This window comes from Cornus florida, unplaced genomic scaffold (assembly GCF_030987335.1).
Source record: "Cornus florida cultivar Cherokee Brave unplaced genomic scaffold, ASM3098733v1 CherokeeBrave_3.0.0_Hap2_Chr11, whole genome shotgun sequence".
NCBI lineage: Eukaryota > Viridiplantae > Streptophyta > Magnoliopsida > Cornales > Cornaceae > Cornus > Cornus florida.
In genome coordinates, this window is record NW_026775581.1 from 56,060,484 (window position 1) to 56,072,574 (window position 12,091).

Below are 12,091 nucleotides of genomic sequence, written 5' to 3' on the forward strand. Positions count from 1 at the left end.
CCTTCACGAGGAGGTTGCTTGGAAAAAGCAGTCCTTGGTCTTGAGGATTAATCAACACCAGATTCATCAGCATAGTCAGGATCGAGTTCTTCAACACTTTCAGAGGTTGAGTCTTCGGATTGAGATTCAGTATTCAAGTTATTTTTCTGCACGAACATGATGAGGTATCAGATATCGCGAAAATAGCGAAACCACTTTGGAATTACACCGATAACCCAGTAGAGACAACTTGACCCAATTACGTATCTACAATGATCCACAATAAACTCACAGTTAGGATCCAGTTTAGAGGATTTCAGACCAAAAAGAAAAGGAAGGTAAATAAATAAATAAATATATTTATTTATTTATAGGAAATAAAATTCTTTTTCAAGTAACAATGAAGCTCTTGTAAAAGAGTCCTACGACAATATGGAAAGTAAAAAAGAAACAAATGGAATATAGAAAGTATTTCCTTGGTCCACCACGTACCCAGAAATAGGGGGCAACTGATAGGGAAAAATAACCCTAGCCTATCTTGACTTAACGAAAAAGGTAATTAAATATTGACCGGTCACCAGATTTCTCCAACTCTTAGACGATAATATCTCGTTATTAAGGATAACCATTTCTATTAGATAAAAATGATGACAAATCGTATCTAGGATATGATTTGTTATGGGGTAAGTTCAAATCTTATTAAGGATAAGATTTTAACGAGATAGGCTCCATGGGCTAAGGACGATGAAATTCCCTTCTCAAGAATAAGGGAAGTGACTATAAATACAAAGACGACTCGGGAATAAGGTGCACACAAAAAAACTCCTACTAAGCGAATTACGATTAAAATTCTCTATCGAGAATCCTCACTAACTTGATCGTCGGAGGGTCAATGGCCAGCACCACATCGGTGTTTGACTTTGCCATTCTTATTTTGCAGGAAACGGTGTCGTACTAGACAGCGGTGAATTTCAACCTCGACATTACTCATGATGGGTAATAAAAGATTTGAGTACATTACAATTTTCACGGGTTATAAGTGCAAACATAATTATTTCTTCTAGGATTCAAACTGGATGAATGCAGATGCCGAGGATTAAAATATAATGAAATTGACAAAATTCCAAAAGAAGACATCTCCAATCCAAATGCTAATAGTACTAACTAATCTAATATTATATATATATATATATATATATATATATATATATATATTGTAAAATATGTACAAATATTATATCTACATGGCCATGAAAGCAAGCAAGCTCTTCTTGCACTACAATTCATGATACATGTTTATAAATGCTTATACAAAAGGAGTCTCCTTAGACATGTCTCTATGGGAGTTCTGAATATCAGGTTTACATTTTCTTTAATTTCAATTTTAAAGTATTATTTTTATACAATCGAACACATATAATATTATTTAGAGTTAAATATTAGGGAAAATTACATATAAATGGAGTCAAAGTTCCATATTTACTTAAAAACTGAGTCAAAGTTCCATATTTCTCTAAAATGAATTGCTGAGGTGGCACATGGTTTTTTACTGTTTAAAAAATTGTGGTGCCTAAAATGCCCTTCCCTAATAAAAAAGTAGTACCTTCAGTTCAAAAAAGTAGTATCTTCGGAGAAAAAGTAGTATCTTCGCGGGTGTTTAAAAAACATGGTACCTGGACGCCAAAAAGTAGTACCTTCAGTTCAAAAAAGTAGTACCTTCGCGGAAGGGTATTTTAGGCACCACAATTTCTAAACAGTAAAAAACTATGTGCCACCTCAACAATCCATTTTAGAGAAATATGGAACTTTGACTCAGCCTCTAAGTAAATATGGAACTTTGACTCCATTTATATGTAATTTTTCCTAAATATTAAATTAAATTATTGTCAAATTAGATTTTAATTAAGTTGAACCAAATTTAATTAATCCATGTTGCCAAAGCAAATATTTAAGTCAAAAGAAAATTTAATTAGTTCAAGGACTACCGTGCGTAAATTTAATTAGTTCAAGGACTACCGTGCGTAAATTTAATTAGTTCAAGGACTACCGTGCGTTCTATGTGCGTTCTATAGAATCATATTTAGTTTAAAAAAAAAAAAAAAAAAAAAAAAAAAAAAAAAAAAGAAAAAAAAAGAAAAAGAAAAAGAAAAAGAAAAAGATGGGATGATACATGTCAAAACAGAAGACTTATGAGAAGTATCCTTAAACATATTGAAGTTTCTGGTGAAATAGAGAGACTTATCCCTTAAGGAATAAATGGTAGTGTGTGACTGTGTGTGTGTAAATTACATAGTGTATTGTGCTAAGAACGACACGTTCTTCTAGAACAGGTTGACCAAAGTGTTCAAACTACTGACGCTTTTCGCACTTGTTGGTTTCGTTCACCTTTGATGTTGAAGCTCATATTGTCCGCCCACCACAGTCGATTTCCTTGACTACACTTTGTTACATCCTCTAGAGATTTTCATACTTCTATATGTCTACACACACACACATATATATCAAAGCTCAATCTGCCACTTTGAGAATCTCAATGAGGATGCCATTCAAACTCAGCAACTAGCTTCTGAAACAAGTATTCCTTTCTTCTCTCTCATGTCTTATTTATTCCTCTTTTTCCCCTCTCTTCCTTGCGACATTTAAATCCAATTTTTATTCGTCATTGATCTATATCTATCTCTATGTTTTACATATTTTGCTATGTGTTTGTTTCTGGTGCATGCAGCTATCATATATACGTTCAATAGTGTCTTGTAAGTTTGCAGGCTTCACACCACAAGTTTCCGGGACTATATACATGGTCCCAGTCAATTACAAGTGGCACGGAAATAAAAAATTTGAATAAAACTGGCATATTTGTTTGCATGATAGTACGTGATTGGTTCTACCCATGTGATGAGGAGTTTTGTAGGTGTGAACCCCTTACCACCGTGTTGTGGTGGGACCTACTATCTCACGTTTGGACTCCTAATCTCAACATCCAATTCTTCAATAGGAGAATTGTATTCTTTTGAAATTTTAAAAAAGTAAGTAGGAGAGTGAACTCAGTGAGTTCGTGCGTACTCTTGTAAAGTTCAAATGAAGAGATTAATTAAATCCATCTCTTCATTTAGGGCCCGTTTGGCAACCACTTCTACTTCATATTTTGCCCGTAATGAAGCAAAAACACAAAACGTGTTTGGTAATGTGTGCTACGATTTAAATAATATAGAAGCGCTTCTAAAAAGCAGGCCAAAATTGGAGGCAAAAAATTGATGCTTCTGGATGCTTTAGCACTATAGCAAAAACATGATTTAAAAAAAAAAAATTAAAAAAACTCTGAAAGTGACATTTTTAACTAGCTATTTAATTTTTCAAACTTACAACACTTTTTTTACTAAACATGTTTTCCTTCCAAAAATCTTGCCACAAATATACGTTACCAAACGGACTTTCAAATAGAATTGAACACACTTCAAAGCTGAAACATCACTTCTATTACGGATCAAAGCTAAACACAAAACAACTGTGGCTGTCAAATGGGCACTTAGCAACTATGATGATAGAGCTTCTCTTTGATCATTTGCATGACTACATAGTGTGAGCTTTGCTGCTGCTTTTTTCATTTGGATCTTCATGTCCTTAGCTTTATTCTAACACAACCAAATAAGCCAAAATGGATGTTTGAATGAGGCTGATATAGAGACATATTTAAGAATTAATTCCCTCGTTGGGTTGTTGAGCTTGATTGTGCTCTTGCCTGTCTTTTTTGGCCCCAATACCAAGTCATGCGCCTGCAGATCAAGTGATCTAATAAGGAAATAGAACAAAGTTCTAATGTCGTATTGCATATAAGGAGTGTATGAGGTTAGCTCCTATCAGTGCATGATAGGTTGTTTCCTATTTCAACCCTGTAACCTTCAAGTCACAATGGAGTAGCTTGCACCAACATTATTAAATTCAAACCCTCGTTAGGGGCATATCATGAAACCTTACAAAATAAACTCACAATCCAATTTGGTGATGCTTCAAGGTTCTTTGATGCTCCTCCATCCGGAGTGATAGATATGTGACTTTCATGAAATTTTGATTATATATGTTGAAATGAAATATACTTCATCACAAAAGCTTCTTTTGATTGTTAAAAACTTCCTGCGCGATACTACACAAAAATGATCAAACCAACATTTCTTGAAAACCCTTGAGAAAAAAGGTTTCTGAGCATAAAAAAGAATATCACAATAGATATAAGATGATGTATCGCCCAAGTTAATTCATCGTTTACAAGTACTTCTCTATCAATCTCATGTGAACTTGGATCAACTACCCTTTGGAGTGATCTTGGGTTCAAAATCTTCCCAGTTCTTGGTAGGATCACAACTTGAAGAACTTCTAGATTCTGATGGAAGTCTTCTAATCTCTCCTCCTTGTTTTTGCCAATTGTATGTTGAGGATGAAGATGTTGAAGATGAAGATGAAGACATAGGCTGCGAAAGATATGATCCTCTATGGTAGATATCGGATGATGTGGCATGATTCAAATTATGATCCCCACTAACTTTTGCATGATGAGGAAAATTAGGATATTTATTTTGATGCGGAAGGACTGGATGAGGAGGAACCGAGTCAGCAGACAGTACTTGTTGAGCCATGACACGCGAGTCTTGACGAGTTGTTAGGTATCCCAACTCAGTTCTCCCTTGAACTCTTTCAGGGAAGTTGAGCTTAGCTTTGTTTCCTTTGAATCTAAGAGCTGCTTCATCATATGCAAGTGCTGCAGCCTCAGCTGTTTCGAAAGTGCCTAGCCAAACTCTTGCTGCTTTTTTAGGGTCTCGTATTTCGGCAGCCCACTTGCCCCATGGCCTTTGCCTCACCCCCCTATAGTGTCTTCTCCTTTGGTTCCCTTCACAATACACATATAGATTTCTTTATTATTTATGTAGCTTAATTTGACATATTACATGAAAATCATTGATGACGACGATGGCAACAATGAGTTTTTTTTCCAACTATTTGGGGTCGGCTACATGAATCCTATAGCCTCAAGCAAAGGCCATACATGATGGTTGTAAACTGCAAAAACATGAATATAGCAAATACCACATACCACTTCCTGGATTGAATCAGAATGATAAATGAAGAGCCAAAATATAAAAGATATACAGTGTGAACTAAATTTTTTTTTTTTTGTGGGTGTGCGCGCGCGCGTTAGGTATAGTGTGAACTAGCTAGTTGATTTCATGTTATTATTTATTAGCTTTACTTGTTTTCATGTTGTTTTCATATTCTTCTTTCGGAGAGAGAGAGAGAGAGAGAGAGAGTTCCCATGCTTAAGCAGGCATGCAGAATCAAACCAGTGTAGAGATCCATATATATACACAAAGGTTCCATATATATATACACAAAGGTTGCACTTGGCTATTCAGGAAAATTTTGGAAATTAATAAATCAATTGTGCTTAGATCATTTCATTAAATTAGAGAAAAAAGAACCATATATAGCAAAAATATCTATTAAAACACAACACTTTTCCTGCAAAATCAACCAGATAGTCAGTTGACCAAATACAACATCCTAGTTAGCTTGAAATAGAAGTGGAGGTCATCAACATGTTCAAGTCCTAACCTTTTTTTTTTTTTTTTTTTTGGGTAAATGAAAGATTACTTGAAATTGTTCAAGCCTAACTTGTCCACATAATATATATTAATTTATAAACAAGATTATCTAATAATAGTATGATACATGTATGTATTTATGTTACCTTGATCTTGAATATTGGGTTGATCCTGATCAGGATGCACAGTTGCACCGGCTGGGGTATGCATATGGCTAGTGAGCTTCCTGGTGCAGGCACGTCAGTGTTTCCAATAACTCGAGTGAGTGCTGAAACCATGGCCGACATGTCTTGTTGGGATCTAGCTGAGTAGACAGGAAAGATGTTATTGTGTTCTTCTTCTTCTTCTTCTTCTTCTTCTTTTTTCTCCGATGAATTATCAGGAAATTCACTAAGTAGCCGGAATTCTAGCCTCATCAAGCACTGAACTTTTCACCCCGAAAGGTGGAGGGCCCAAACTCTAGGTTAATAATTAAACTTGCTTTAAAAAAAATAAATAAATAAATAAATAAGGCAAAAGCAAAAGTAATAAAAAGTGAGGACTTCTCTCAAAAATTGAGAAGTAGGAAATAATTAGATGGTTGTTGTCTTGATTTGTAGCCTAGTTGATTTGAACTTGTAAGCCCGTAGGGGTATTTGAATGCCTAATGCCCTAAAGCCGTCTGGTTTGGGAGTCATTGACCTAACGCTCGACCTCATGAATCGCTAGAAAACTTAATAGATCACTACATTACACCATACTTCCATCTTTGATCCTATTAAAAAATAAAATAAATAAAAAAAAAAAAAAAAAAATTCGAGTGAAAAGAATAAGCGCACCTAGAACAATAAAGCTTTAATAAAAGGTCTACTTTTTGTCTTAATAATCGGTACTAGATTTGTGTGCTACTTTGAGGGTAAGGATGTGATCATTTCTCTAGTTGGCTAAGATAGTAACACATTTGATGCCGATCCACTCAAAAGGATTCTAGAGTTGCCATGATCATTTTCTTGATGTGTGGAGGACCATACTTGCTTGCTTGATGTTGAAATTTTGGGAGATTTTGGTTCCGCATTTCGGATTCGTTATCGGGTCATCTTTTGGTTCATCACAGGACACACTGGGTTGAAAAATCCAGGGTCGTCACAGGTGGTATCAGAGGGTCCGGGTTCGAATACCTTGGACGATAGGTTTTGGGTGAATATCATGCTTGTGTTGCCATACTCTATATGTTTATATGCTTTATGATAACATGTTTTGGTTTGATAACATGTTTATGTACTTACGTGCTGCATGTGGTATGCCGGTTGTTTAGTATGATTGTATTCCATTGTAAAGAGCATGACATATGATTTATGCTAGGTTAAATTTGTATAAATTTTATTATACGAGTATTATTAATATAAAAAATTATTTATATTATTTATTAATTGATATAATAAAAGAAAATCTAATTAGAGAAGGATATATTTGAAGAAAATAAAATAATTTATATAAAACTTTACCACAAATTATCTATTTTATTTTCAATAAAACTCTATCATATTAGACAAAGATATATTTAAAGAGTTTATACCTAATGAATCTATACTATTATTAAAAGAGTTTCTATAAAATAAAATAAAATCTAATTAGACAAGAATAAGTCTACCACAAATTACTTATTTTATTTTCAATAAAACTCTATTACATTAGATAAAAATATATTGAAAGAGTTTCTATAAAACTCTAACACAAATTACCTATTTATCTATTTATTATGAGTTTTTAATAAAAGGAAATCCAATTATACGAATATTATTAATATAAAAAATTATTTATATTATTTATTAATTGATATAATAAAAAAAATCTAATTAGAGAATGATATTTCTGAAGAAAATAAAATAATTTATATAAAACTCTATCACAAATTATCTATTTTATTTTCAATAAAACTCTATCACAGTAGACAAAGATATATTTAAAGAGTTTCTATAAAACTTTACACAAATTACCAATTTATCTATTTATTATGAGTTTTTTTAATAAAAGGAATCTAATTATACGGGTATTATTAATATATATTTAGACAAAGATATATTTAAAGAGTTTATATAAAATTCTAACACAAATTACCGAGCACATGTCATCAAGCTTATAAATAGAGGCATGGAAGAAGGAGGAAAGGACACAGAAATTAAGAATTCTAGAACTAGAATATCAAATCATCTTTGATGCTTAATACAATTGAGTTGTGTATGGTTGTGATTTGTATTATTGGATTTTGATATGTGTTGTTTCATCAGGCAGGTTTGAGTTTTGTATGGTTGTGATTTGTATTATTGGATTTTGAGATGGATTGTTGACAATCCAAAATATGGATTACCATTCTTCCAAACTTTTGAGATTGGAACTGTGAACGAGTGACGAGGCTGAAGTGAGTGTCTTTCTGTACGAAACCTCCTATTGATTGATCATAGACCTTTGATTATCAAAGGGAAGGGGGTTGGTTAGAGGTGCAGTCTATTTCGACAAAGCCACAATTAAGGCTGTATAAGAGCCTTTCCATCCAAGTGTTTGGTAAACTTCACTCTTCCTGTTTGCTATCACGAAGTGCTTGGCCGGCCAACCCTTTTTACTCACCCACCTCAATACAAGCTACCGCCACTCCGTAGTGTTGTATTGCCTAGAACTTGATTGGTTTGTGAATTTTGCAAAATTTGCACATGCTATTACCATTTACCACTTTGTTGTAGATATGTTATATATGTATATTTTAGTGTATTTGTAATTTTTCCAGTTAATTCCTTTTTCTTAAACAAAGAAAAAATATTTCTATCAAGCAATACTAGTGAGGAGAAGTTTGGTTTCAAACCCCGGTTCGAACAGGAGGGGTACGCCATGCTAATGTGCCTTGGATGATCCACATCTCAGGGTCAGGCGCTGATGAGCACATTGAACTATCCATGTGACTGAGAGTCCTCACAACCCAGGCACAACGATGCAATTATCAGGGGCGCGCTCTACCACTGAGCTAATAGCCCGAATACTTTAGTGTAGTTACAAATGCACTTTATAAACAAAATATTATACGGGTCAAAACAAAACCAAAAAAAAAACAAAGATACGGGTCAAAACAAAAGACTTAGAGAAGTATCATTAGACACATATGGAAGTTTCAGGTGAGAGAGAGAGAGAGAGAGAGAGAGAGAGAGAGAGACTTATCTGTTATATCTGAAGGAATAAATGATACTATAAAGTACTAATAAGCTGAACACATATATGTTAGTGTGTGTGTGTGTGTGTAAATTACTGTAATTACATAGTGTAGTGTGCTAAGAAGAACAGTTATCATCTTTGGCCTTCTAGAACAGGCTGACCAAAGTGTTCAAACTACTGATATATGCAATGCACACGTGTTAAAAAAAAAAAACCAACCTTAGCCGATTTCCATGACTACACTTTGTTAACATTTTCACACTTATATATATATATATATATATATATTTTTTTCAGTGAGCATTTTCACACTTATATATATATATATATGATAAATTTTCGGCGAGTATATATTTTCACACACACACACACACATTATATGTATGATATATTATATATATCTTAGAAGCTACCTTTGGATATATATATATATCAAAGCTCGATCAAGCTTCCACTTTGAGAATCTCAATGGGGATACAATTCAAACTCAACAACTAGCTTGTGAAATAAGTATTCCTTTTCTTCTGTCTCGTCTCCTGTTTTTTTTTGCTTTATTTTTGACCCGTATAATAGTGTTTTTTTTTTGACCCGTAAAATATATTCGGAGTGTATTTGCAGACATATACGTTAATTTAATAGTGTCTTTTACAGTTTGCAGGCTTGACACGAACAAGTACATGGTGTGGTGTATCGCACCAGCTGTATGCTTGCTGAGATGGTGGTGTGGTGGGACCCACTATCTCATCTATTTTTTATTACCTAAAACTTTTTGTTGAGGAAAAATTATTAAATAGTGTTGAATCATATATGATCTAATCAAATTCAATCAAAAACTCAACTCTCTAATCAGGAAAAGTGTGACTTAGCATTCTTCTAGCACTTCGATATGAGGTGGTAAAGTTCTATAATATGTTGGTTTGCATACTAAGAGCTAGCCTAGTTCGTGAAACTCCTGTTATTATAAGATCTGGCCAGTCGATGCAAGTAACCTTATAGAAAAAAAACATCTTTGGTTTCAAATGTGTAACTTTCAGGCAATTATGGAGCAAGATCATTATTAAATTCAAACCTTGCAAGAGGCATATCAAGAAACCTTAAAAATAAACTTCTATAATCAAATTGGTGATGATCCAACGTTCTTTGGTGCATCTCCATCCCAAGTGATATATATTAACTTGAAATTATAATCAAGATATATTTTGACTATATATGTTGCAATGCAATATACTTCATCTCATAAAATCTTCTTTTGATTGTTAAAAATTTTCCGGCCCGATACAACACAAAAATCATCAAACCAACATTTCTTGAAAACCCTTAAGAAAAAAGTTTTTGAGCATAAAAAAGAAAATCACAATAGATATAAGATGATGTATATATCTCCAGTGAACTTGGATCAACTACCCTTTCGAGTGATCATTAGGATCAAAATCTTCCCAATTCTTTGGAGGATCACAACTTGAAGAAGAACTTCTAGACTGTGGTGGAAGTCTTCTAACCTCTCCTCCTTCTTGTTGCCAATTATATGTTGATGCAGAGGAAGATGTTGAAGATGAAGACATAGACGGTGAAAGATATGTTCCTCTGTGGTAGATACCGGATGGTATGGCGTGGTTCAAATTATGATCCTCACTACCAAGAACTTGTGCATAATGAGCAAAATTATTAGGATATATATTTTGAGGCAGAAGTACTGGATGAGGAGGAGGAGGAGCAACCGAGTGAGCCATGAACCGCGAGTCTTGATGAGTTGTTATGTAACCCAACTCGGTTCTCCCTTGAACTCTTTCAGGGAAGTTGAGCTTAGCTTTGTTTCCTTTGAATCTAAGAGCTGCTTCATCATATGCAAGTGCAGCAGCCTCAGCTGTTTCGAAAGTACCTAGCCACACTCTTGCTGCTTTTTTAGGGTCTCGTATTTCGGCTGCCCACTTGCCCCATGGCCTTTGCCTCACCCCTCTATAGTGTCTTCTCCCTTGGTTCCCTTCACAATGTACATATAGATTTGTTTATAATATATGTAGCTTTGACATATCACGCCATACGTGAAAATCACCACCACAAGAACAACAACAGGCATTTTCTCCAACTATCTGAGGTCGGCTACATGAATCTTATGTTTCCATTCTAACTCTATCTAATGCCACGGATAGCCTCAATCAAAGGCCATACATGAAAATAATTAGGTTAATTAGTTTTATTTATTATATTCTTCTAACATCTGTAACTATATAAATATATATATATATATATGATGGTTGTAAACTGCAAAAACATGAATGTAGTAAATACCACAGACCATTTCCTAGATTGAATCAGAATGATAAATGAAGAGCGAAAATATAAAACATATAGTGTGAACTAGCTATTTTTATTTTTTTCGGTTGAACTAGCTAGTTGATTTCATGTTATTATTAATTAGCTCTAGTTGTTTTCATGTTGTCTAGTTGTTTTCATGTCATTATTCCAGATTTTTTTTTTTTTTTTTCTCAAATTATTCCAGATTTAGGGCATAGGAGAGAGAGAGTTCATATGCTTAAGCAGGCATGCAGAATCATACCAAAATCTAACCAGTCAGTTGACCAAATACAACATCCTAGTGAGCTTGAAGTAGAAGTGGTGGTCATCAACGTGTTCAAGTCTAACTTTTCAACATATGTATAATATATATATATATATATATTCTAAACAGGATTATCTAATACTACGTATATGATATGAATATATATGTATTTATGTTACCTTGATCTTGAATATTGGGTTGAGACTGATCAGGAGGCACCGTTGCACCCGGCCCGGCCATGCCTATGGCTACTGAGTTTCCTGCAGGCATATCATGAAGAAGGTTTTTATCAGTGTTTCCAATAACTTGAGTGAGTGCTGACACCATTGCGGACATGTCCTGTTGGGATCTAGCTGAGTAGACAGGAAATATGTTATTGTTTTCTTCTTCTTCTTCTTCTTTTTTCTCCGATGAATCAGCGGAAGGAAGGGGCCTCTTCCCATGCCTGTTTAGATCCACTTTATGACCTTAATTTCTTACAACTTATATATATTTGTATTTGTAAAATACTATATATATATACTTGGTTGAATCTATACATATGTTGGGTGTGAAATGATCGTATATACGTAGAAGATGAGGGTTATATATGTGTGTGTGTATGTGGATCAAGACTACCCAGAAGAGGATGAAGCTGATTTAAAATGAGAGTGCATGTGGGGAGGAGGTGAAAGAGAAAAAATAGGGTTTTGCTTGCTACAATATATATGGATTTTATATGTATTAGTCAAAAGGAATGGAAAGACTATTCAAAAAAGTGGTCCATGTCCATAAATTC

General features: G+C 34.1%; 1 protein-coding gene across 1 annotated transcript; it reads right to left on the reverse strand.

The window, feature by feature from the left end:
* Window positions 1–4,277: 4,277 nt before the first annotated feature.
* On the reverse strand, window positions 4,278–11,781 carry LOC132281109 (uncharacterized; the record flags this gene model as incomplete). Its single annotated transcript, XM_059782843.1, has 5 exons — window positions 4,278–4,861; window positions 5,059–5,071; window positions 5,720–5,963; window positions 10,158–10,734; window positions 11,493–11,781. Coding segments are annotated over 5 exons (1,707 nt in total), but the record flags the coding sequence as incomplete, so codon positions are not given.
* Between the last annotated feature and the right edge of the window lie 310 nt (window positions 11,782–12,091).